The 26,691-nt window shown below is 49.4% G+C and overlaps 1 protein-coding gene and 11 non-coding genes across 12 annotated transcripts; all 12 read right to left on the bottom strand.

Moving 5' to 3' along the window:
- Positions 1–393: 393 nt before the first annotated feature.
- On the bottom strand, positions 394–466 carry Trnar-ucg (transfer RNA arginine (anticodon UCG)). The gene has a single exon. It is a non-coding gene; the product is annotated as a tRNA-Arg (tRNA).
- A 539-nt stretch (positions 467–1,005) lies between these two features.
- On the bottom strand, positions 1,006–1,077 carry Trnat-agu (transfer RNA threonine (anticodon AGU)). The gene has a single exon. It is a non-coding gene; the product is annotated as a tRNA-Thr (tRNA).
- A 321-nt stretch (positions 1,078–1,398) lies between these two features.
- On the bottom strand, positions 1,399–1,471 carry Trnak-cuu (transfer RNA lysine (anticodon CUU)). Its single transcript has one exon. It is a non-coding gene; the product is annotated as a tRNA-Lys (tRNA).
- A 439-nt stretch (positions 1,472–1,910) lies between these two features.
- On the bottom strand, positions 1,911–1,983 carry Trnar-ucg (transfer RNA arginine (anticodon UCG)). The gene has a single exon. It is a non-coding gene; the product is annotated as a tRNA-Arg (tRNA).
- Positions 1,984–2,537: 554 nt separating this feature from the next.
- Trnat-agu (transfer RNA threonine (anticodon AGU)) lies at positions 2,538–2,609 on the bottom strand. The gene has a single exon. It is a non-coding gene; the product is annotated as a tRNA-Thr (tRNA).
- Positions 2,610–2,930: 321 nt separating this feature from the next.
- On the bottom strand, positions 2,931–3,003 carry Trnak-cuu (transfer RNA lysine (anticodon CUU)). The gene has a single exon. It is a non-coding gene; the product is annotated as a tRNA-Lys (tRNA).
- Positions 3,004–9,444: 6,441 nt separating this feature from the next.
- Positions 9,445–9,516, bottom strand: Trnat-agu (transfer RNA threonine (anticodon AGU)). The gene has a single exon. It is a non-coding gene; the product is annotated as a tRNA-Thr (tRNA).
- Positions 9,517–9,837: 321 nt separating this feature from the next.
- Trnak-cuu (transfer RNA lysine (anticodon CUU)) lies at positions 9,838–9,910 on the bottom strand. The gene has a single exon. It is a non-coding gene; the product is annotated as a tRNA-Lys (tRNA).
- Positions 9,911–11,624: 1,714 nt separating this feature from the next.
- Positions 11,625–15,289, bottom strand: LOC126198770 (small G protein signaling modulator 1-like). The gene is given in 1 exon segment (XM_049935329.1): positions 11,625–15,289. A coding segment is annotated over 1 exon segment (3,210 nt). The 5' UTR covers positions 15,102–15,289; the 3' UTR covers positions 11,625–11,891.
- A 604-nt stretch (positions 15,290–15,893) lies between these two features.
- Positions 15,894–15,965, bottom strand: Trnat-agu (transfer RNA threonine (anticodon AGU)). Its single transcript has one exon. It is a non-coding gene; the product is annotated as a tRNA-Thr (tRNA).
- A 321-nt stretch (positions 15,966–16,286) lies between these two features.
- On the bottom strand, positions 16,287–16,359 carry Trnak-cuu (transfer RNA lysine (anticodon CUU)). Its single transcript has one exon. It is a non-coding gene; the product is annotated as a tRNA-Lys (tRNA).
- A 439-nt stretch (positions 16,360–16,798) lies between these two features.
- On the bottom strand, positions 16,799–16,871 carry Trnar-ucg (transfer RNA arginine (anticodon UCG)). Its single transcript has one exon. It is a non-coding gene; the product is annotated as a tRNA-Arg (tRNA).
- Between the last annotated feature and the right edge of the window lie 9,820 nt (positions 16,872–26,691).

Here is a 26,691-nt window from a genome sequence, read left to right as displayed (position 1 = left end):
CCATCTATGGAAGATCCTTTTGACTACAGCTTATCTCCTGCTGCCACAAATGAGCTACAATCCCATTCAATGAAAAATTGTCTCCGAAAGGCATCAAATCTGCTTCAAATGATACGTGGCTATCAGCACCATTATTCAACACACATGCTCGACTGTGCGCAGACGCCTGTGGCGTAGCTCTTGGGCCCTGAATCAGACGCAGTAGTTCCAACAAAAACTCTCCTGAACGGCTCTGTGCCGAAAATTTCGCTACACATCACCCTTGTCTTGCTTGAGCTTCAGGTAGACGCCGGTTTGCAGCCAGGAAGCGGACAGCAGCAACTTTCAACTAGTTTTGTAGTACTCAAACAACACAGTAAAACAGCATGCATCTTTTGCAGAACTGGAAAAACTCGACCGTGACAGGATTCGAACCTGCAATCTTCGGATCCGAAGTCCGACGCCTTATCCATTAGGCCACACGGTCACTGGCGCAATACGCTTCCCCAAACACACCTCATTACCGCCATTTGTGCACTTCCCGGAATGAATTTACCATCTTTGACGCAATTCTCCAATTTCAGTACTAAAAATGCGACGCTACTTCTTGCTGTGTCCCATCGCAAGTTACATTCAAGCCCTTATGACGCTCATCAAACAAGAGCGTGCAAATCAGCTTCAATCGCTTAGTGCCATCTCAGTCGGTTGCAGAAGGTACCTCACCCTATGAGATACAATGGCGAGTTGCCGCTATTACCAAAGCGGCGGCGGCGCCGACGACGACGACGACAGCCGCGAGGGTCTGTATCAGGGGTAGAAAATACATCACAAGAACTAAGTATTTCACGTCGGCATTTTCCGGAGACTCCCAAAAGCAGCAGTTTCTGGTGCCTACTTTAATAGCACCATTCGCACTATTCATTTGCGAGAGCATTTCTTAAATACCGCACCCATTTATAATTTGTTTTATCCTTGACCGCTTTTTTCGAAAGGGCCACGGTGGGAGGGGCTTTTACAAAATTCATTTGCCTCCTGTGAGGATCGAAATCACGACCTCTGGTTTACTAGACCAGCGCTCTGCCACTGAGCTAAGGAGGCGCCTCCTAGCGCGCTTTTCGGGTACTTTGTTCTTATGGACTAGTGAATCGGAGATCTTCAGCTGGAAACGCACCGCATTAGCGACCATTATTTGCATTTAGTTAGCACAGCTGCTGCTTTCCTACACATCTCACACGATATCGATGTACACCTAAAATTCCAAAACAACACATTTATTTCATTTCAGAGTTACTTTCAGCTTCAAATACCATTCCTCTGATATTCATACGAAGCTAGGCATCGTCGTAACCCGTTACGTTCGTTACGCAAGGCTCACGAGAGGGGCGCAGGTTGCATCCGCGTAGACACAAAATTTTGCGCCGCCCAGCGTGGGGCTCGAACCCACGACCCTGAGATTAAGAGTCTCATGCTCTACCGACTGAGCTAGCCGGGCTCCACACAATGCTTTACGAGCCATACAATACTGATGGGACCTGCGACCATCTATGGAAGATCCTTTTGACTACAGCTTATCTCCTGCTGCCACAAATGAGCTACAATCCCATTCAATGAAAAATTGTCTCCGAAAGGCATCAAATCTGCTTCAAATGATACGTGGCTATCAGCACCATTATTCAACACACATGCTCGACTGTGCGCAGACGCCTGTGGCGTAGCTCTTGGGCCCTGAATCAGACGCAGTAGTTCCAACAAAAACTCTCCTGAACGGCTCTGTGCCGAAAATTTCGCTACAGATCACCCTTGTCTTGCTTGAGCTTCAGGTAGACGCCGGTTTGCAGCCAGGAAGCGGACAGCAGCAACTTTCAACTAGTTTTGTAGTACTCAAACAACACAGTAAAACAGCATGCATCTTTTGCAGAACTGGAAAAACTCGACCGTGACAGGATTCGAATCTGCAATCTTCGGATCCGAAGTCCGACGCCTTATCCATTAGGCCACACGGTCACTGGCGCAATACGCTTCCCCAAACACACCTCATTACCGCCATTTGTGCACTTCCCGGAATGAATTTACCATCTTTGACGCAATTCTCCAATTTCAGTACTAAAAATGCGACGCTACTTCTTGCTGTGTCCCATCGCAAGTTACATTCAAGCCCTTATGACGCTCATCAAACAAGAGCGTGCAAATCAGCTTCAATCGCTTAGTGCCATCTCAGTCGGTTGCAGAAGGTACCTCACCCTATGAGATACAATGGCGAGTTGCCGCTATTACCAAAGCGGCGGCGGCGCCGCCGACGACGACGACGACGACGACGACGACAGCCGCGAGGGTCTGTATCAGGGGTAGAAAATACATCACAAGAACTAAGTATTTCACGTCGGCATTCTCCGGAGACTCCCAAAAGCAGCAGTTTCTGGTGCCTACTTTAATAGCACCATTCGCACTATTCATTTGCGAGAGCATTTCTTAAATACCGCACCCATTTATAATTTGTTTTATCCTTGACCGCTTTTTTCGAAAGGGCCACGGTGGGAGGGGCTTTTATAAAATTCATTTGCCTCCTGTGAGGATCGAACTCACGACCTCTGGTTTACTAGACCAGCGCTCTGCCACTGAGCTAAGGAGGCGCCTCCTAGCGCGCTTTTCGGGTACTTTGTTCTTATGGACTAGTGAATCGGAGATCTTCAGCTGGAAACGCACCGCATTAGCGACCATTATTTGCATTTAGTTAGCACAGCTGCTGCTTTCCTACACATCTCACACGATATCGATGTACACCTAAAATTCCAAAACAACACATTTATTTCATTTCAGAGTTACTTTCAGCTTCAAATACCATTCCTCTGATATTCATACGAAGCTAGGCATCGTCGTAACCCGTTACGTTCGTTACGCAAGGCTCACGAGAGGGGCGCAGGTTGCATCCGCGTAGACACAAAATTTTGCGCCGCCCAGCGTGGGGCTCGAACCCACGACCCTGAGATTAAGAGTCTCATGCTCTACCGACTGAGCTAGCCGGGCTCCACACAATGCTTTACGAGCCATACAATACTGATGGGACCTGCGACCATCTATGGAAGATCCTTTTGACTACAGCTTATCTCCTGCTGCCACAAATGAGCTACAATCCCATTCAATGAAAAATTGTCTCCGAAAGGCATCAAATCTGCTTCAAATGATACGTGGCTATCAGCACCATTATTCAACACACATGCTCGACTGTGCGCAGACGCCTGTGGCGTAGCTCTTGGGCCCTGAATCAGACGCAGTAGTTCCAACAAAAACTCTCCTGAACGGCTCTGTGCCGAAAATTTCGCTACAGATCACCCTTGTCTTGCTTGAGCTTCAGGTAGACGCCGGTTTGCAGCCAGGAAGCGGACAGCAGCAACTTTCAACTAGTTTTGTAGTACTCAAACAACACAGTAAAACAGCATGCATCTTTTGCAGAACTGGAAAAACTCGACCGTGACAGGATTCGAACCTGCAATCTTCGGATCCGAAGTCCGACGCCTTATCCATTTTTTTTTTTTTTTTTAGGGCCTCCCATCTCCCCTTCTAGCCCTTCCATTCACTCTCCTTCAAGCGCCTTCTTCGGCGAGCTACAATGCTTAAATCAAACGAAATGCTTCTTCGCACGTTAGGGAATCCATACCAAACGTGGTTGAAAAGTAAATTTCTCCATAAAAATGAACTGAGTCTGTAACGTTGGGTGGTGTTTCATAATGAATGAACATGATCCAGTGAAAATTGTGGATAAAGAAAGAAAATTTAAGTGGAAAACTTAGAAACATAGTCTTCGTAAGGACACACAAATACAAGACACTGATCACAGGTTATAGTCACAGTAGATTAATCAACACATCATCCAATACCTTCCTTTTGAAAGAGTATTTGTAGCATATTTCCAAAATGCTTGTTGTGGTTGCGTTGGGCGCGTAGCTTGTAATATTCCCCCGTGATGTAGCAGGTGTAGTCCTCAATGGTGTCCGTGGCCGGTTGGTGGATGACAAAGTGAACAAAATTGCCGTATAACCACATTATGGTATTATTTTTCTGACGTGGAAAATACTGCATGGCCGGGGCCGAGAGTTCGGCGGTGGTTATGAATCTACCATCATTGCGCCTGAGGAATGCGACCTGCTGCTTAATGTGGTTCCATATGGAATTGAATCCTTGGCAAGTAAACCGGTGAACTGTCGTATCAACGTATCCACAACGGCGACACAAGGGAGTATCATGCAGACCTATAGCATGTAGCCGCTCATTGTTGGCGATGATATCGTTAACCACTTGATACCAAGTCGACCGTACTGACATTGTTAAGACGTTATTATGAATATTCTTCCAAACAGTATCCCAATCGTTGGATGGATATTTTTTCTCGATACGATTCCTGACTGAACAGCGCCATGGAAGAGAAGTAGCAGATGACGTGGCGCTGCGGCTGTGTGGCAGATGTAAACCCTCTTCGTAACTGATCTCAGTGTAGTATTGTCTGACGTGGAGCAACTTGAAATTAATCGGAGCCACATTGACAGGAGCAACTAAGCTCTTAGGTTGAGTCAGGTGAAACAGTTGCGTTGTAATACTGTCGGGGTACTTACGGAGGTGTTCGCGAGTACGCTTGATAAATAAGGTCATTGTCTTTTGTCGAATATCCGTGAGACCGAGGCCACCGGCGACCGGAGGTAAGGTCACTGTACGCGCTGCCACTTTAAAAATACAGCCTCTCCATAACAGCTGACAAACCGCCCTCATGATATTTTTGGCGATGCCCAATGGGATAGGAAGACATTGGCCTAGGTAAATCGCTTTTGACAGGATCACACAGTTAATCAGTTGTACCCTTTGCATTAAATTGAGGTCCCTATTTCGATGCTCTATTAAGGAGCCTCTGACGGTGGTGAGCATGTTCTTCCAGTTAACAGAAGCCATCTTGAGCGGGCAGCTGGAAAATGTGACACCGAGGGACTTATGTTGGTCCGTGGACGTGATCCAATCGAAGTCTGCGTTCGCATAACCATTCAGGTTGAGCATTGAGCTTTTCGTGTGATTCACAGCTGCACCAGTAGCATCACAATAAATGTGTAAGGTGGCCTGAAGAGCTTGAACATCGTCGTCACTCCGAACGATGACTCCTAAATCGTCTGCATACACATTGGTTACTTTTTTTACCGACATAATCGTGATCCCTCGCAAGCGAACATTTAAACGTCGTACAAGAGGTTCCAGAGCTATGACATAGAGCAACATGGAGAGTGGGCTTCCTTGCGGGAAACCGCGACAAAGATTAATGGCTCTCGTGCAGTGACCATTGACAAGTACTTTGGCCGTCATCCCAGAAATCATACTCTGCAGAGACTGCAAGCACCGTCCCCCAAAACCCAGGGCCGACATTGTTTGAAAAAGATAACGATGATCAATCCTGTCAAAAGCATTCGCGAAATCAATAAAGCATAGAGCACCTTTAAGTTGAGCCGCTGAAAAAATTGAAATCACATCACGATATTCACTGACTGTTTTGAGGATACTTCTATGCGGAAGGGCCGTTTGGTCCTGCGCAATGACACGTTGTAGGACGGGAGTCAGTCGCAATTTCAGTGCACGGGCAGCAATTTTGTAGTCTCCATTTAATAAGCAGATAGGTCGCAGACGACGGACATCCTTCATTCCTCGCCCCTTGGGAACCAACACAAAGACACCCTCTTTAAACTCCGAGGGTATGGAGATCCCGTTGATGATTTCATTGATGACGTCGGTGAACGCATCGCCGATAACATTCCAAAACCTGTAGTAAAATTCGACTGGTAAACCGTCCGGCCCAGGCGTCTTGTTGACCGGAGAAGCTTTGACGAGATCCAAAACATCATCACTAGAAAAGATGTCCAATATCGCGCTATTCTCGTCCTCAGTAACTATCGAGTCTGTGCCGGTAAGTAACGTCGCCACAGACTGTTCATTTACATCAGTTGCAGTATATAAACTCGTAAAAAAGCGATGGATTTCGTTAATGATGTCACGGTGTTCATGGAGCACATCGTTATTCACATCGCGCAGGGTGTTGATAAAATTATGCCTTCTATTCTTTGCAAGGCGGAGGAGATGATACAAGGAGGCAGATTCATTTTCGACAGTGGAATGTGATCGTGACTTCACCTTCAGACCATCAAGTTGTCGTCGTTTCAGTTGGGTTAAAATCGCCTTAATTTTCTTTATTTGCATGAAATGGTCAGCAGACAAAACTGGCCGATCATACAGTTCTCGCAAACAGGTATAATAAAATTCGATAGTGTCTTTCCGAAGTTTAGCCCTCGCCTTGCCATAGTCGACCAAAGTCATCCGCAGCTTCCTTTTAGCGTAGTTGGTCCACCACGCAATGGTGGAAACATATCTGGGTCGCGCCCTGAGGCACATATTCCAGGTCACTTGGATGGATTCATTTAAGTCTGTTTCGTGAAGGAGACTGACATTCAATTTCCAAAGCCCGCGTCCCCAATATGTCTTTTGCCGTTCAAGATGTATGCTACAACGAACTCCACAGTGATCAGAAAAACTGGTGGGAATTGTGTCTATTGAAGATGCACACTGCATTAAACTATCGGATATATAAATTCTGTCAATTCTACTGGCCGCCACGCTCGTCATATATGTAAACTTGACAGCTGAGGGGTGAAATGATTCCCATGCGTCTGTAAGACGTAAGGCTGTGACACAATCGTTCAGTGCTTGAGAGAAGTTAAAGTTCGGTTTCTGATCCTTTGGCTTCAGTACACAGTTCCAGTCGCCAGCTAAGATGATATTATCTGAAGTGTCTGTTAATAAGTGAACCATTTCACCGGTGAAAAAAGTTGTCCTGGCCGCTCGGGAGCTGCTACCAGAGGGGGCATAGACATTTACAACCGTCGTATTAAAGATTTTGCAAGAGATCCCGCGACCGGATTCTAGAAGACACAAAGGCTCCGCCGGTACACCATGTTTCACCAAAATAGCCGTTCCACATTCACTTTCGAAAGCAACATTTAATATTTCGGTAAACCCCGGGAAATTAAATTCACTGACCATTACCTCCTGCAAGAGAGCAATATCGGTATCCGAATTATACAAGAAATCTTTCAAAGCCGCCAATTTCGTTGGACTCCTAATCCTATTAATATTCAAAGTCATTATATTGTAAGTCTGTGACATTCTCTGTAAACGTCGTTCCATTTAAGAAGATAAAACAAATGGACACACCAACATAAAAACCAGTGTAACGTTCAACACAACCTTCCTGTTGTGATCAGTGGACAAATGAGGCATTGCAAATTAGCGCAGCGATCCAGGGTGCCCTGCAAGGAGACTTTCATCAACGGTCATGCTATCAATGATCATTGGCAGCGTGTCAACTGCCGTCGTCGCTCGCGGGACACAGTCATCTTCCTTGTCCGTCGCCCAGTCCATCCGAGGGGAAGACCGATCCGTGCTACATTCACGAGATGGCCGTCGGGGTGGACCATCATTGGGAGCCGCCAAGCCTTCTGTACACTCTATCACTCCTCGAGACCTGTGTGGTACAGGGTTTCGACCATCTTCCCTATCTGGACTATACGTGGAACTATCTGAAATATCCTTACTTTCCTCTGGTCCATCATTGCTTTGGTCGTTGTCCATCTTCGTAATCTGACGCAACTTTTCCCTGGTTTTTGGGACCTCGTGCGCCGCCGCCGGATGGGCGATCCGCCTCTTCTTGTTTTTTCGCGATCTAGGAGATGAAGAGACCAAATCCTGCCCGTCTTCCGGTGGGGAGTGAGGCAGAGTAGCTCCGACAGTGGCTGAGTATTCCAACTCCTGGAGCGCTTTCTCATCAGTTCGACGCTGGTGAGTATCAGTGGAAACCTCTGGGTTAACTGGCACTTCGTTTTGTATCCGGGGTAAAGCAGGTTCACCCTGGTCAGAGACCGTGGAATCGTGAAGGGGAACTGCTTGAGAGACATTGTCGGTACTCGGCACTTGGATGACACTTGTCGCAACGGGAGGGGACGGTGGAGCGCTGACTGCCGCTGCCGCATACGAGAGCGGTATATTTACAACGCCAGGTGAACGCGTGACGCTATCTCCGGGCGGCAACTGCGCGATCCGACGTCGCGAACACTCGGCGCGAATGTGCTCCGTCGAGTTACATATAGAACAAGTTCGCGGCTGTCCATCATAAATAACTAAAGCACGATACCCGGATACACTGATGAAGGACGGGATGTGCTTCATCAAATCAATTCGAACCTGCCTCACTCCGTTCAGTACAGGCAACGGATAATCAGTTCCCCACTTTTCTTCGTGAATATAAAGGACACGTCCATATGCACGTAAAACCTCACTCACATGATCACAAGGGATTTCGAAAGGAAGTTCAAATATCCGCACCGTACGCAAACCAAGGCCACCAAAAGAGACGTGAACTTCGGTAACACTCCCATCAGAACGTGTAAATCTCATAACACCACCACTTTCTTCGACGATACGACTACAGAGATCAGAATCCTTCAATTTAACAAATCCGACAGTTGCAAGGTGCGACAAATGTATTCCAGTAATAGCATCGGAAGGAATCTTGACCTGCTCAATCACAAAATATTGAAATTCTAGGGCAGACGGTTTAACACATCCACGTTCAAAAGTAAACTTAAGAGTATCTCGTCTAGAAATCAAAGCCATCTTCAAACTGGCACCATTACACAAACATCAACACGATCACCCAGACAGCACAAAACGAAGTTATTGATAACTGAAGAAAAATCAAGGAATAACAAGATAAACAACAGAATATGGCGACACAAGCAGCAGCAAACTTGCCTTGCCCTGAGCAGCGACGGAGCACAGCGTAAACACGTCCGCTCTCCACGACGGCTCAAGCCGGAAATATCCATTAGGCCACACGGTCACTGGCGCAATACGCTTCCCCAAACACACCTCATTACCGCCATTTGTGCACTTCCCGGAATGAATTTACCATCTTTGACGCAATTCTCCAATTTCAGTACTAAAAATGCGACGCTACTTCTTGCTGTGTCCCATCGCAAGTTACATTCAAGCCCTTATGACGCTCATCAAACAAGAGCGTGCAAATCAGCTTCAATCGCTTAGTGCCATCTCAGTCGGTTGCAGAAGGTACCTCACCCTATGAGATACAATGGCGAGTTGCCGCTATTACCAAAGCGGCGGCGTCGCCGACGACGACGACGACGACGACAGCCGCGAGGGTCTCTATCAGGGGTAGAAAATACATCACAAGAACCAAGTATTTCACGTCGGCATTCTCCGGAGACTCCCAAAAGCAGCAGTTTCTGGTGCCTACTTTAATAGCACCATTCGCACTATTCATTTGCGAGAGCATTTCTTAAATACCGCACCCATTTATAATTTGTTTTATCCTTGACCGCTTTTTTCGAAAGGGCCACGGTGGGAGGGGCTTTTACAAAATTCATTTGCCTCCTGTGAGGATCGAACTCACGACCTCTGGTTTACTAGACCAGCGCTCTGCCACTGAGCTAAGGAGGCGCCTCCTAGCGCGCTTTTCGGGTACTTTGTTCTTATGGACTAGTGAATCGGAGATCTTCAGCTGGAAACGCACCGCATTAGCGACCATTATTTGCATTTAGTTAGCACAGCTGCTGCTTTCCTACACATCTCACACGATATCGATGTACACCTAAAATTCCAAAACAACACATTTATTTCATTTCAGAGTTACTTTCAGCTTCAAATACCATTCCTCTGATATTCATACGAAGCTAGGCATCGTCGTAACCCGTTACGTTCGTTACGCAAGGCTCACGAGAGGGGCGCAGGTTGCATCCGCGTAGACACAAAATTTTGCGCCGCCCAGCGTGGGGCTCGAACCCACGACCCTGAGATTAAGAGTCTCATGCTCTACCGACTGAGCTAGCCGGGCTCCACACAATGCTTTACGAGCCATACAATACTGATGGGACCTGCGACCATCTATGGAAGATCCTTTTGACTACAGCTTATCTCCTGCTGCCACAAATGAGCTACAATCCCATTCAATGAAAAATTGTCTCCGAAAGGCATCAAATCTGCTTCAAATGATACGTGGCTATCAGCACCATTATTCAACACACATGCTCGACTGTGCGCAGACGCCTGTGGCGTAGCTCTTGGGCCCTGAATCAGACGCAGTAGTTCCAACAAAAACTCTCCTGAACGGCTCTGTGCCGAAAATTTCGCTACAGATCACCCTTGTCTTGCTTGAGCTTCAGGTAGACGCCGGTTTGCAGCCAGGAAGCGGACAGCAGCAACTTTCAACTAGTTTTGTAGTACTCAAACAACACAGTAAAACAGCATGCATCTTTTGCAGAACTGGAAAAACTCGACCGTGACAGGATTCGAACCTGCAATCTTCGGATCCGAAGTCCGACGCCTTATCCATTTTTTTTTTTTTTTTTTTTTTTTTTATTGTAGTATTCATAATAATAATGCTTTAATGAGATGACATGAAACCATCATCTAAAGAAGGCAAAGAATGCCATAACTTATCAATATGAAGGCTTTCAACGAATAAAATTACTCACATATCATGTTTGCACATTATCAATTACTCGATCACAGCAGTACTTACAAAAATGCCATTTGCTAATGGATCTATCACCTTCAAAGTTAAAACATCGAACATTCAATAACTTTCTATATGTCAGTTATTATCAGGAAGACATAACATCTAAAGCATGCTACAAGATAATGAGGCCTGCTTGTCATTTTTTTCAGTTTTTCATATTTTTTTCAGTCAATTCTTGTAATTAAAAACAAACTCCCCCAAGAATTCCACCACTAGTGTAATTACAACAAAATATTCATATATACTTTTAAAATTTTAACATTTAATATATTTTTATAACAACAATATGCTGAAAGAGATTCTTTACACATAAATAGATGAACAACTGCATACTAACATATCTTTCTGTGAAATTATCTCTCTCAAAATGTCCCTTTTGTGTTTTACCTCAATTTCTCCAATAAGATATTAATCTCAGCAAGATGATGTAATATTAAAAATCAATTTAGAAATCATTATCATATTTGCCCATTAAACTGCTCAAATTATTGAATTGCTTATAACAGGCTGATCAACAGAAATGTTACAAAATATCCACCATTCTTCGCTGCAAAGATTTGTCTTAAGTTAAAAAGCAGACATTGAACAGAAAGGCAAAATACCAATCCTTATTCCTTACACGAGCACCTTTTCTGAATGCACTGACAGTCCATGAAATATTTTACTTACTAATACTGTGCTTTGTGTATATGAGGTTACTCCATTATATGCTAGCGCACTACAGTAGCTCATACATTCATAATAAGAAAAAGAATGTTTGCAGCCAAAATAGCAAAGATCAATACAGAGACTAACCTTTTTTCATTTTTACATAATACATATATGATTACGAACATTATATTTATTTGCAATTTTTTGTAACTTCCAGCAACTCGAGTCATCTAAATTATGAAAAAACCATCGATGAAAATGAAATTAAGACATGAAAATAATTTTCAGTCTTTAAAAACATTGTCCTATTTCTTGAAGACAGTTTCATAATGGTAATTTCAATGAGAGGAGCAGAAAAAAACGTTACATCAATCCAAAACTTCATTACTGAAGAGTGCTGTATTATCAGCACGGCATTCATGTTGACAGATAATTCGCACATGATACATTCTTTAAACTACAATCATGGCTTAAATATGATTTGGCAATGACAGATCAGACTTGTGAATGCCCTGATAAAAAACAAAACAGTTATTTAGTTTCAATTCTAACAATTCATTCACCAACACTGAGGGCATAAATTTTTGTACTTTAGTGCTTAAAGTATATCCTATTAATTACAATAACTTTTGTAAGCATAAAAATATTATTTATTTTCGATGAGTGTTTGCAGCTGCAGCACTAAATCTCTTGCAAGATTTAGTATGAGTTTCACATTATGATGTTCAGCCATTTCGTTGAAAAATTTGATGATATCTGTGAAGTCCATGCTATTACCAAGTATAATGTCCCGATAGGTCTCCACTAAAGCTAATGCAATGAAAAGTACAAAATGTGATGATGAAACATGCTTTGCTGCCCAGATTGTTTCCCAAACACTGAAGACATCTTCATACACCAGTTCTCTCTTAAAATCCAGCAAAAACCAGCGGTAGCAGAAATAAAAATGAGTGTAGTCTCCGTTCTGGTGCATCAATTCAAACATCTCGGAGTCCAGTATTGGTATCAGTGACCGCATATTGGCAAAGTGTGTATCCATAGCTCCCCCATGTGGAAAGTTGGCTGCCATTCGTTCCATGAGACGACAGAAACAAGCATATGTTGTGGCTTCATCATCAAAGATGACAAGTAGAGGAGCAACCAAATCACACATTCCCTGCATGTAGCCAACTTCCAGATGTTCCCAAACATACGTGAACATAACATTTCGTAACTTCTCCAGATTATCAGGTGTAAAATACCAGTAGTTTCTGTCACACCTCTGAACGTCTTTATCAATGCGATGTAAATTCAAGCCAAATGTTTCCAGCAGTTCTGCCGAGTAGACTCCACCTTGTGAACTCGCTGGGGATACACAGGAAGAGCGGGCCGACTCCTCCTCTTCTACAGCAAGAGTATCGTGTTCTTCAGGATGTGTCTCAAGCGTTCTCTCCCCCATGTCATCGGCTAGAGGATCTGAATGTGTGCCACTGTCAAGTGATGGATTCGTTGTCACAATGACACCTCCAGATTGTGCTGCCGTCTTTGCTTCAGTAGACACTTTTTCAGAAACTGGTTCGTTGTTGGCTTTGTTCATCAAAAATTCTGTCTCAACATCCTCTACGACACCTTCATCTGGAGATGTTGGATCATCCTCATCAGAGTCAACTGCACTAGTTCGACGAATGCATTCTGCTGTCAGCTTCCCCAAACCTGCTGCGCATTGAGCTGCAAACTTTTCTTCCAGATGATTGTGTTCATTCTGCTGTTCCTCTAATTGTGCACCATAACTTATGTCTGCACCATCACTAATATTGTCTTCAAACACATCATTGCTAAGTTCTTTGTTGATGGCTGGTGTAGGTGGTGGTGCATCAGCACTTGTGCTCTCCGAAGACAATTTTGCCAGATTGGCCGCCATAGCTTCCTTGTCGCGCTGTCGCACAATAGCTTCAACTGCTAGTCACTCTGACATTGTTGTTTCATACATCTGACGTGTATGACGGTCCAGTTCATTACGTGTCTCCTCTGTACTACCAAATTCATAGTGTCCCAAAAGATACGGCCATACCTGTCTACGAATGCTATGTTCAATGCCACCATAATAAGTAAGCCTAAATATTTCTGCTGCTTGCCCTTCAGCCTTAGATAGTTCTGCCCAACGTTCAGCAGTCAGACCAGATTCTGCATCACTGGATGGCACTATCGTTGTGAGCACCAGTCCTGAGAGGTGGGTTCGAACTGTGCGCAGATGACGGCAATAAGCCAGCCACCCATAGAATGCCCTAGATGATATCTGTCGCCTCATTGAGGTACATACTTGCTGTATAGGGTCACCTTGTGCAGGTGATGCAGCATCTGCAATATGTGTTGATGGTGCTGGATCAAGACTCAATGACTTCGATGATGAGGTGGAGCTACTCGCGGTAGACGTGGATACAAGCCGCTGGGGATCAGGTATGTTACGCCACGGCCACGGATCCATCAGTTCAGTGCCCGCTAAAAAGTCTTCATGATTTGTCTTGCTGACAATACGAAATACATAATCAGATGATTCACTTTCTTGTTGTGCTGGAGCTCGCCCCTTTCTTCGAAGACGTGGAAAAACTTTGCCTCTTCCTCTCTGTGACCATAGTGGGGGGTCCAGCTGTCCATGTGGTAGCAAACCATTCTCAAGGCAGGACAGAAATGACAAAAGGTGACCTCCACAAGGAAAATGTATTGGAGGTTTCTGGACTCCATCTTGCATCACCAAGACAACAGTTCCACCACTGTCAGCTTGCTGATGGCAATGAACATAGACGACCTCTTCTATTGGTACATTCATAGCATATTCCCAATACATGTACAAATGTGATATTGTTGATGTTCGACGAAAACTAGTTTGTCTTCGAGATGACTCTGTTGATACAGGCAGACTGCCACGTCTTTTATCAGAAATGTCTGATTCAGAATACCCATTCATCAACTGGTTAGGGGTCCATTTTATGGTAAGAGAACTTGCAGTTTGATGTAATGACAAATATCCAGGCAGAGGTTCAGTCCGGTCTTTAGGAAGAACGAGAACATTATTTTTCCCATAAAGTAGAGTGGCTCGACTGTTCTGGTGCAGGCTTTCAACATAATCCTTTGCTGAGAGCGGTAGTGCCCGTACACATTCCTCAGACCCTACCGCATGTAAACTTCGACCAAAATTTAGGGCAGTACGGCGTCGAGGAGGAGGGGTACTCTGACCTGTTGATATACGATGCCTTTGCACTAATTCATCTGCTGGAGGATCAGTCCAGAAATGGTCCTGTGTCTTTGTTTTAGAGTAATCCAATGCACACGGGCCAACTGAAAGATTACCCATGACAAGAAGGGAGCTCAAGATTGAGCCATAGTCAGGATCTGCGACAAGGGCATCTTTCTCATAGTATTTGCTACTGTTTTGCACCAAGTAGTCAATTATCTTGGCCAAAGATTTCTCAAAAAGTGCTATGCGAATCCATAGGTATCGTGGAGGTGGTGGTGGTGGTGAAGTCTGAGAACCATTCTTCTGCAGTGCTGAGGAGTCGCCACTTGAACTGGAACGCCGATTTGGATCCACAGCCTCTGCTTGCATCACAAGTTGTGAGACAACTGCAGCTGGTTCAAAGACCTTCCCAACTTTGTGAATAAGTGCTGTAGTAGAGCTTGTTTTGAAGAGACCAAGAGCACGTCGTTTTAAACCTTGCGAAACACAAGCTTCTACTGCTCCACATAGAGATGTTATTGAGCTGCTTTCTTCATGAACAAACTTGCGTGTTACAGCCTCTTCCATTATTTGTTTTACCTCCCTCTTTACATTCCATATTAGCCTTTCCTTGTGCTGCTTCCCTGTTTCTATGGCTGTCATTTCTGCGATGAAACTTTTAGAGCCAAATAGGAAAATCTTTTATTCGGCGAGACTATATAATCAGCACTTCACATCAAACACCTATTTTTTCACCACAGTTCAACAATTTACATCGCTGACAAACTTTTACTTCTTAAACACAATGTAACATTTCATTACGGCATTTTTTACCGTCGTCCATTACTACAACGTCACTTTCTATCAACCGAAATACTGACTACTATTAGGCCACACGGTCACTGGCGCAATACGCTTCCCCAAACACACCTCATTACCGCCATTTGTGCACTTCCCGGAATGAATTTACCATCTTTGACGCAATTCTCCAATTTCAGTACTAAAAATGCGACGCTACTTCTTGCTGTGTCCCATCGCAAGTTACATTCAAGCCCTTATGACGCTCATCAAACAAGAGCGTGCAAATCAGCTTCAATCGCTTAGTGCCATCTCAGTCGGTTGCAGAAGGTACCTCACCCTATGAGATACAATGGCGAGTTGCCGCTATTACCAAAGCGGCGGCGTCGCCGACGACGACGACGACGACGACGACGACGACAGCCGCGAGGGTCTCTATCAGGGGTAGAAAATACATCACAAGAACCAAGTATTTCACGTCGGCATTCTCCGGAGACTCCCAAAAGCAGCAGTTTCTGGTGCCTACTTTAATAGCACCATTCGCACTATTCATTTGCGAGAGCATTTCTTAAATACCGCACCCATTTATAATTTGTTTTATCCTTGACCGCTTTTTTCGAAAGGGCCACGGTGGGAGGGGCTTTTACAAAATTCATTTGCCTCCTGTGAGGATCGAACTCACGACCTCTGGTTTACTAGACCAGCGCTCTGCCACTGAGCTAAGGAGGCGCCTCCTAGCGCGCTTTTCGGGTACTTTGTTCTTATGGACTAGTGAATCGGAGATCTTCAGCTGGAAACGCACCGCATTAGCGACCATTATTTGCATTTAGTTAGCACAGCTGCTGCTTTCCTACACATCTCACACGATATCGATGTACACCTAAAATTCCAAAACAACACATTTATTTCATTTCAGAGTTACTTTCAGCTTCAAATACCATTCCTCTGATATTCATACGAAGCTAGGCATCGTCGTAACCCGTTACGTTCGTTACGCAAGGCTCACGAGAGGGGCGCAGGTTGCATCCGCGTAGACACAAAATTTTGCGCCGCCCAGCGTGGGGCTCGAACCCACGACCCTGAGATTAAGAGTCTCATGCTCTACCGACTGAGCTAGCCGGGCTCCACACAATGCTTTACGAGCCATACAATACTGATGGGACCTGCGACCATCTATGGAAGATCCTTTTGACTACAGCTTATCTCCTGCTGCCACAAATGAGCTACAATCCCATTCAATGAAAAATTGTCTCCGAAAGGCATCAAATCTGCTTCAAATGATACGTGGCTATCAGCACCATTATTCAACACACATGCTCGACTGTGCGCAGACGCCTGTGGCGTAGCTCTTGGGCCCTGAATCAGACGCAGTAGTTCCAACAAAAACTCTCCTGAACGGCTCTGTGCCGAAAATTTCGCTACAGATCACCCTTGTCTTGCTTGAGCTTCAGGTAGACGCCGGTTTGCAGCCAGGAAGCGGACAGCAGCAACTTTCAACTAGTTTTGTAGTACTCAAACAACACAGTAAAACAGCATGCATCTTTTGCAGAACTGGAAAAACTCGACCGTGACAGGATTCGAACCTGCAATCTTCGGATCCGAAGTCCGACGCCTTATCCATTAGGCCACACGGTCACTGGCGCAATACGCTTCCCCAAACACACCTCATTACCGCCATTTGTGCACTTCCCGGAATGAATTTACCATCTTTGACGCAATTCTCCAATTTCAGTACTAAAAATGCGACGCTACTTCTTGCTGTGTCCCATCGCAAGTTACATTCAAGCCCTTATGACGCTCATCAAACAAGAGCGTGCAAATCAGCTTCAATCGCTTAGTGCCATCTCAGTCGGTTGCAGAAGGTACCTCACCCTATGAGATACAATGGCGAGTTGCCGCTATTACCAAAGCGGCGGCGGCGCCGACGACGACGACGACAGCCGCGAGGGTCTGTATCAGGGGTAGAAAATACATCACAAGAACTAAGTATTTCACGTCGGCATTCTCCGGAGACTCCCAAAAGCAGCAGTTTTTTTTTTTTTTTCTTTATTGTGATTTCATTCCCCTGCCCCATATGGGCAGGGGAGGGCTGTCAGCAGCACAATCCGCCGCTCTTCAGCCGAGTGACAGGACAATTAAAACAAGAATAAAATAATACATACATAAGGAGGTAAAAAAGGGGAACATAAAGCAAGATAAGGGGAGAAAATGGAGGTAAAAATACACTGATATGTAGACGTTCATAGGGGACAGTTAAAAAAGTCACCAGAAAGTTGAAAAACACAATTGGTGATTCTTAAAACACATGGAAGTCACTAGATGCACAGGCACAGGTTAAAAGTCGGCCACAGTATTAAAAACACTCCGAAACAACACACTTAAAACCCACTCGGAGCACACACGACGAAGAGTAAAACTACCAGGTGGGACCTGCCGAGGGAAAGGGCAGAGAGGATGGAAAAGGAGGGGAGAGCATGGGGCAGCTGGGGAAGCGGCGGGAGGAAGGGAGGAGGGGTAACCGTGGGTTCACGAAGAGGCAGGAGACACATGGGGTGGGAGAGGAAAAGGGAAGACAGGGCAGGAGGGAGCGCAGAGACACTGAAAGAAGGCACAAGAGATGGAGGGGGAGGGGAAATCCGCTCAGAAGGAGGGAGGGGGAGGAGAGGGAGCCCCGAGGAGGAGGCAGGAAGAGGGGGTTAGAGTTGGTAGGAAGGGTAGATGTCAGGGCGAAGCTCATCATCCGGGAGCGGTAGACGGTGGAAGTTGTGTTGGGAAAGGAGATGGAGGGTGTGGAGATGGAGAGAGGGAGGGACACAACGGTAAAGGCGCGGCAACTGGTCGGGAGTGGAGAGGAAGGGAGACACCAGGGGGTGAGGGGGATCAAGGCGACGGACAACATAGAGGGTGCGGATGTGTTCAAGGAAAAGGAGAAGGTGGGGGAAGGGGATGAGGTCATAGAGGATGCGCGTGGGGGACGGAAGGCGGATGCGGAAGGCGAGGCGGAGCGCATGGCGTTCGAGGATTTGGAGGGCGTTATAGAACCGGGGAGGGGCGGAAATCCAAGCGATGCTGGCATAACAAAGGATGGGGCGGATCATGGATTTGTAGGTGTGGAGGATGGTAGAAGGATGCAGACCCCATGTCCGGCCGGACAGGAGTTTCAGGAGGCGGAGGCGGTGGTGAGCTTTGTTTTGGATGGTAAGGAGATGGGGAGTCCAGGTGAGGTGGCGGTCGAGGGTGAGGCCAAGGTATTTGAGGGTAGGAGTGAGGTGGATAGGACGGCCATAAATGGTGAGGTAGAAATCATGGAGGCGGAAGGAACGGGTGGTGCGGCCTATGATGATCGCCTGGGTCTTGGAGGGATTAACACGGAGGAACCACTGGTTGCACCAAGCGGTGAATTGGTCAAGGTGGGTTTGGAGAGTACGTTGGGACCGTTGAAGGGTAGGATAAAGGGCTAGGAAGGCGGTGTCATCAGCGAACTGGAGAAGATGAACAGGAGGGGGAGGTTTGGGCATATCAGCAGTGTACAGGAGATAGAGGAGAGGGGAAAGGACAGAACCTTGGGGCACGCCGGCAGAGGGGTAGAAAGTACGGGAGTTGGAATTGTGGATAGTCACATAGGAGGGACGATGGGAGAGGAAGGAAGCAACGAGACGGACGAAGTTGATGGGGAGAGCATAGGTCTGGAGTTTGAAAAGGAGCCCGGGATGCCAGACACGGTCATAGGCGTTCTGGAGGTCAAGGGAAACAAAGATAGCAGAGCGACGGGAGTTAAGTTGGAGGGAAAGAAGATGGGTAAGGTTAAGGAGCTGGTCGTCAGCAGAGAAGGAAGGCCGGAAGCCACATTGGGTAAGAGGAAGGAGGCGGTGCTGGTTAAGGTGGCAGTGGATACGGCGAGAGAGGATGGCCTCAAAGACCTTACTGAACACGGAGGTGAGGCAGATGGGACGATAGGAAGAGGTAGCAGAGGGGGGTTTGTTAGGCTTAGGGAACAGCAGGACACGGGAAGTCTTCCACAGGTCAGGGTAAAATCCAGTGGAGAGGAGGACATTGTATAGGGTAGCAAGGACAGACAGGAAGGATGGAGGGGATTCCTTGAGGTGACGGTAGGTGACGCCATCATGACCAGGGGCGGTGTTGCGTTTGGAGCGGAGGACGAGTGTGATGTCTTGCATGGTGATGGGAGTGTTGATGTCGGAGGGGGGTAGCCGATCCAAGTACTGGAAGCTAGGGGCGAGCGGGGGGACCGAGGTGTCAGTGCGGTCAAGGACAGTGGGGAAGAGGGAGTAATCAAAATGGGGATCGTCAGGAATGGAGAAGACCTCGGATAGGTGGGAAGCAAAATGGTTAGCCTTACTGAGGTTGTCAGGAAAAGGGCGATCATCATGGAGGATGGGGTAATGCGGGGTGGGATGGCTACCAGTAAGGCGGTGGAAGGCTGACCAGTACTTGGAGGAGTTGACAGGGAGGGTGGAGTTGAGGCGTGTGCATGTCTGACGCCAGTCCCGGCGTTTCTTTGCTGTAAGGAGGTTCCGGATATGTCGCTGTAATTGCCGGTGGCGGGTGAGAGTATCCCGGTCACGAGTGCGGAGGAAGGAGCGGTAGAGCCTGCGGGATTCACGCAGAAGAAGGACGGCCTGCGGAGGAAGCGTAGGGCGGTGAGGGTGGATGAGTTTGGTAGGGACATGAGCCTCCACAGCGTCAGTGATGGTCTTCTGGAGGAAGGAAGAGGCATGGGTGATGTCATCAGGGTGGTGGAAAGTGAGGGGGTGGCTGTCGACCTGTAAGGCAATGGATTCCCGGTAGGCATCCCAATTGGCACGGTGGTAGTCATGGACAGTCTTTGGAGGGGCAGGGGGGCGGGCGGCTGCAGTGGCAGGACGGGTAGAGGAGATGGTGAGAAGGACAGGGAGATGGTCACTACCGACGGGATCGAGGACATCAACGGCAATGCGACCAAGGAGGTTGGGGGAAGCGAGGATAACATCGGGGGTGGAGTTACTTTCAGGACGGGTGTGCTGTGAGAGAGGAACAAGGTCACCATGGAGGGTGGCAAGGAACTGATGCCACCGCCGAAGGGTGGCAGGGTCACGGCTGTGGATGTTGAGGTCAGCGGCGATCACATAGGTGGAGAAGGTACGGTCAACATGGGAAATGAAGTCAAAGGGGAGAGGAGCTGCGGGGCGAATATAGATAGTGGCACAGGTGACGGTGAGGGAGGGAAAAAAGAGGCTGATGAGAAGGTGTTCAGTTGGGTCATTGAGGAGGGGTTGTGGCCGGACAGGGAGATGCCGGAGGTGGCCGATAGCGACCCCGCCTCGAGCTAGGGGAAGGGGATTGTCAGTGCGGTGAAGGAGATAAGGGGAGATGCGGACCACATGGTGGGGTCGGAGGAAGGTTTCATTAAGGATGAAGGAGTCAACCTGGTGCTGGGAGAGGGTATGCATGAAGAGGTATTTGTTTGCAAGGAGGGAGCGAATGTTGAGGTAGAGGAGACGATACTGTTGACGAGCCATGAGAGTGGGTGCAGGAAGGGTGCGGGAAGGGGAGAGGGGCTTAAACGAGGGTGTCTAGACGGGTGAAGGTAAAGTGGGCCTGGTTGTGGGAGTATGTGGCGTAGGTGTTTAAGTGGAAAACAGAGCGGGCAGCGAGGGAAATCTGCTGGAGTGTGTTGGGGGCGCTGGAAGGGGTGGATGTTCTGCAGGACGACGGTGAGGAACCGGATGATGTCTTCTGCCGTAGGGGGAGGGCGGAGGGAATTGTTAGGGTGGATAGGTGGGTCAATGGGGCGAAGGGGGACAGTGAGTTCAGGGTTGGTGGGAGGGGGCTTGGCTTTGCATTTGGAGGAATAGGTGGGGTGAGGTTCATTGCAGGTGTTGCAGGATGGGGGGGAGGCGAGGTTGGGACACTGTTTGAGGAAGTGGGAGGCTTTACAATGGGGGCAGGTGGGTGGGTTTTTGCAGTTCTGGGTGAGGTGGTCATTGTACAGAAGACAACGCTGGCAGCGGTAAGATTGAGGAGGGGAACGGGACGGGTCAACAGGGTGGCGGCGGTTGAAAATCAGGGCTCCCTGCGTGAGGAGGTGGTCGATGGAGGAGGCGGACTCTGTAAAGATACGCATGAGGAAAGTAGGGCCAGAGGAGTTGGAAATACGGCGGGCAGAGCGGATTTCCAGGGAGGGGTGGGCATTCAGTTCCGCCAACACCTCAGCCTCCGTGACCACAGGGCTGAGTTTTGTGATGACGGCAGTGAGGGTCGGCGGACGACGAGGCGGTTGGGGTTGGCGAGGAGAGGAGGAGGTAAGGAATGGGGTGAGGGATGCGTGGGGCCCAAAGGTGATGCGGGGAAGGCGCCGGAGGAGATCAGTATGGAAGGATGGAGAGGGAGACTTGATGAGAACAGAGTCTCTGCGAGGGATAAGTTGGGTGATGGGTGCACTGGGGATGTACTTCCGGATTTCAAGGGTGAGGGTGCGGGCATCCAGGAATTTCGGATCAGGGTTTGCGAGGACAAAGGTATACAGGGAGGGGGCTGGAGAGGAGGGAGGTGGGGTGGTATCCATAGTGGGGTCAGTGGGAGGTGGGGGAGGCGGGGCGGGCAGTGGCCTTTTGGAGGAAGGAGTAGAGGAGAGGTCGCCACTGGGCCGTTTGGAAGATTTTTTGGCGGGTGTTGCCTGGGAGGAGGGATGAGGGACTGGATGGATGGGGAGGTGGTGGGAGGCAGGGCCCTCCTGTGAGGCAGGAGCACCGGATGAGAGGGTAGGGCGCTCTGTGGCGGCGACTGTGGCGCGGCGGGCGGAGACTCCGGTAGGGGAAGCAGCGGTAGTCGCAGGGGGTAGAGGGGGGAAGTCGTCTCGGCGGGCGACAGGAGTGGGAGGGGGGTTGGGAGCAGGGGCAGAGGCAGTAGCGGGAGAAGTAGCAGGGGCAGTAACAGGGGTAGGAGCAGGAGTGACGTACAGGTGGGGATACATCGATGGAGAGGAGGTAGATGGGGAGGAGACTGTGAGTAGGGGAGGTGCATGAGACGGGTGAATCCCAGAGGAAGCACTCCATGACGTGACAGTGGGGGCAGGTGAAGGAGAGGTGTAGATGATGGTGGTAGTTGGGGCGTCCATGATCGCAGGCGGCAGCGAACACCGAGAGACGGCGGCAGAAGAAGCGGCGAGCACCAAGAGACGGCGGCAGAAGAAGCGGCGAGCACCAAGAGACGGCGACAGCGGCGGCGGCGGCGGCGGCGGCGGCGGCTGAAGAAGCGGCGACCAGGTGGCGGCGGCAGAAGAGGAAGCGGCGAGCACCGACAAACGGCGACCAAGCGGCGGCGGCGGCGGCGGCGGCTTCGGCAAGCACAGGGCGGCGGCGACGGCGGCGGCGGCGGCGGCGGCGGCGGCGGCGGCGAGCACCGACAGACGGCGACCAAGCGGCGGCGGCGGCGGCGGCGGCGGCGGCGGCGGCGGCGGCGGCGGCGAGCACCGACAGACGGCGACCAAGCAGCGGCGGCGACAGACGGCGACCAAGCGGCGGCGGCGGGCAGCAGTGACGGCGTGCAGACGGGCAACAACGCGACAAGCACGAGTGGAGCTCTTCCACGTCGAAGGTACACCCTGAGAGTAGCCCAGGCAGTGCGAGTCCTCGATGAGGAAGTGAGGGAATCCAACCCTCGAATCAAAAGCAGCAGTTTTTTTTTTTTTTTCTTTATTGTGATTTCATTCCCCAGCCCCATATGGGCAGGGGAGGGCTGTCAGCAGCACAATCCGCCGCTCTTCAGCCGAGTGACAGGACAATTAAAACAAGAATAAAATAATACATACATAAGGAGGTAAAAAAGGGGAACATAAAGCAATATAAGGGGAGAAAATGGAGGTAAAAATACACTGATATGTAGACGTTCATTGGGGACAGTTAAAAAAAGTCACCAGAAAGTTAAAAAACACAATTGGTGATTCTTAAAACACATGGAAGTCACTAGATCCACAGGCACAGGTTAAAAGTCGGCCACAGTATTAAAAACACTCCGAAACAACACACTTAAAACCCACTCGGAGCACACACGACGAAGAATAAAACTACCAGGTGGGACCTGCCGAGGGAAAGGGCAGAGAGGATGGAAAAGGAGGGGAGAGCATGGGGCAGCTGGGGAAGCGGCGGGAGGAAGGGAGGAGGAGTAACCGTGGGTTCACGAAGAGGCAGGAGACACATGGGGCGGGAGAGGAAAAGGGAAGACAGGGCAGGAGGGAGCGCAGAGACACTGAAAGAAGGCACAGGAGATGGAGGGGGAGGGGAAATCCGCTCAGAAGGAGGCAGGGGGAGGAGAGGGAGCCCCGAGGAGGAGGCAGGAAGAGGGGGTTAGAGTTGGTAGGAAGGGTAGATGTCAGGGCGAAGCTCATCATCCGGGAGCGGTAGACGGTGGAAGTTGTGTTGGGAAAGGAGATGGAGGGTGTGGAGATGGAGAGAGGGAGGGACACAACGGTAAAGGCGCGGCAACTGGTCGGGAGTGGAGAGGAAGGGAGACACCAGGGGGTGAGGGGGATCAAGGCGACGGACAACATAGAGGGTGCGGATGTGTTCAAGGAAAAGGAGAAGGTGGGGGAAGGGGATGAGGTCATAGAGGATGCGCGTGGGGGACGGAAGGCGGATGCGGAAGGCGAGGCGGAGCGCATGGCGTTCGAGGATTTGGAGGGCGTTATAGAACCGGGGAGGGGCGGAAATCCAAGCGATGCTGGCATAACAAAGGATGGGGCGGATCATGGATTTGTAGGTGTGGAGGATGGTAGAAGGATGCAGACCCCATGTCCGGCCGGACAGGAGTTTCAGGAGGCGGAGGCGGTGGTGAGCTTTGTTTTGGATGGTAAGGAGATGGGGAGTCCAAGTGAGGTGGCGGTCGAGGGTGAGGCCAAGGTATTTGAGGGTAGGAGTGAGGTGGATAGGACGGCCATAAATGGTGAGGTAGAAATCATGGAGGCGGAAGGAACGGGTGGTGCGGCCTATGATGATCGCCTGGGTCTTGGAGGGATTAACACGGAGGAACCACTGGTTGCACCAAGCGGTGAATTGGTCAATGTGGGTTTGGAGAGTACGTTGGGACCGTTGAAGGGTAGGATAAAGGGCTAGGAAGGCGGTGTCATCAGCGAACTGGAGAAGATGAACAGGAGGGGGAGGTTTGGGCATATCAGCAGTGTACAGGAGATAGAGGAGAGGGGAAAGGACAGAACCTTGGGGCACGCCGGCAGAGGGGTAGAAAGTACGGGAGTTGGAATTGTGGATAGTCACATAGGAGGGACGATGGGAGAGGAAGGAAGCAACGAGACGGACGAAGTTGATGGGGAGAGCATAGGTCTGGAGTTTGAAAAGGAGCCCGGGATGCCAGACACGGTCATAGGCGTTCTGGAGGTCAAGGGAAACAAAGATAGCAGAGCGACGGGAGTTAAGTTGGAGGGAAAGAAGATGGGTAAGGTTAAGGAGCTGGTCGTCAGCAGAGAAGGAAGGCCGGAAGCCACATTGGGTAAGAGGAAGGAGGCGGTGCTGGTTAAGGTGGCAGTGGATACGGCGAGAGAGGATGGCCTCAAAGACCTTACTGAACACGGAGGTGAGGCAGATGGGACGATAGGAAGAGGTAGCAGAGGGGGGTTTGTTAGGCTTAGGGAACAGCAGGACACGGGAAGTCTTCCACAGGTCAGGGTAAAATCCAGTGGAGAGGAGGACATTGTACAGGGTAGCAAGGACAGACAGGAAGGATGGAGGGGATTCCTTGAGGTGACGGTAGGTGACGCCATCATGACCAGGGGCGGTGTTGCGTTTGGAGCGGAGGACGAGTGTGATGTCTTGCATGGTGATGGGAGTGTTGATGTCGGAGGGGGGTAGCCGATCCAAGTACTGGAAGCTAGGGGCGAGCGGGGGGACCGAGGTGTCAGTGCGGTCAAGGACAGTGGGGAAGAGGGAGTAATCAAAATGGGGATCGTCAGGAATGGAGAAGACCTCGGATAGGTGGGAAGCAAAATGGTTAGCCTTACTGAGGTTGTCAGGAAAAGGGCGATCATCATGGAGGATGGGGTAATGCGGGGTGGGATGGCTACCAGTAAGGCGGTGGAAGGCTGACCAGTACTTGGAGGAGTTGACAGGGAGGGTGGAGTTGAGGCGTGTGCATGTCTGACGCCAGTCCCGGCGTTTCTTTGCTGTAAGGAGGTTCCGGATATGTCGCTGTAATTGCCGGTGGCGGGTGAGAGTATCCCGGTCACGAGTGCGGAGGAAGGAGCGGTAGAGCCTGCGGGATTCACGCAGAAGAAGGACGGCCTGCGGAGGAAGCGTAGGGCGGTGAGGGTGGATGAGTTTGGTAGGGACATGAGCCTCCACAGCGTCAGTGATGGTCTTCTGGAGGAAGGAAGAGGCATGGGTGATGTCATCAGGGTGGTGGAAAGTGAGGGGGTGGCTGTCGACCTGTAAGGCAATGGATTCCCGGTAGGCATCCCAATTGGCACGGTGGTAGTCATGGACAGTCTTTGGAGGGGCAGGGGGGCGGGCGGCTGCAGTGGCAGGACGGGTAGAGGAGATGGTGAGAAGGACAGGGAGATGGTCACTACCGACGGGATCGAGGACATCAACGGCAATGCGACCAAGGAGGTTGGGGGAAGCGAGGATAACATCGGGGGTGGAGTTACTTTCAGGACGGGTGTGCTGTGGGAGAGGAACAAGGTCACCATGGAGGGTGGCAAGGAACTGATGCCACCGCCGAAGGGTGGCAGGGTCACGGCTGTGGATGTTGAGGTCAGCGGCGATCACATAGGTGGAGAAGGTACGGTCAACATGGGAAATGAAGTCAAAGGGGAGAGGAGCTGCGGGGCGAATATAGATAGTGGCACAGGTGACGGTGAGGGAGGGAAAAAAGAGGCTGAGGAGAAGGTGTTCAGTTGGGTCATTGAGGAGGGGTTGTGGCCGGACAGGGAGATGCCGGAGGTGGCCGATAGCGACCCCGCCTCGAGCTAGGGGAAGGGGATTGTCAGTGCGGTGAAGGAGATAAGGGGAGATGCGGACCACATGGTGGGGTTGGAGGAAGGTTTCATTAAGGATGAAGGAGTCAACCTGGTGCTGGGAGAGGGTATGCATGAAGAGGTATTTGTTTGCAAGGAGGGAGCGAATGTTGAGGTAGAGGAGACGATACTGTTGACGAGCCATGAGAGTGGGTGCGGGAAGGGTGCGGGAAGGGGAGAGGGGCTTAAACGAGGGTGTCTAGACGGGTGAAGGTAAAGTGGGCCTGGTTGTGGGAGTATGTGGCGTAGGTGTTTAAGTGGAAAACAGAGCGGGCAGCGAGGGAAATCTGCTGGAGTGTGTGGGGGCGCTGGAAGGGGTGGATGTTCTGCAGGACGACGGTGAGGAACCGGATGATGTCTTCTGCTGTAGGGGGAGGGCGGAGGGAATTGTTAGGGTGGATAGGTGGGTCAATGGGGCGAAGGGGGACAGTG

This window comes from Schistocerca nitens, chromosome 8, assembly GCF_023898315.1.
Source record: "Schistocerca nitens isolate TAMUIC-IGC-003100 chromosome 8, iqSchNite1.1, whole genome shotgun sequence".
NCBI classification, from domain to species: domain Eukaryota; kingdom Metazoa; phylum Arthropoda; class Insecta; order Orthoptera; family Acrididae; genus Schistocerca; species Schistocerca nitens.
This window is presented reverse-complemented; position numbering and strand designations above follow the sequence as displayed.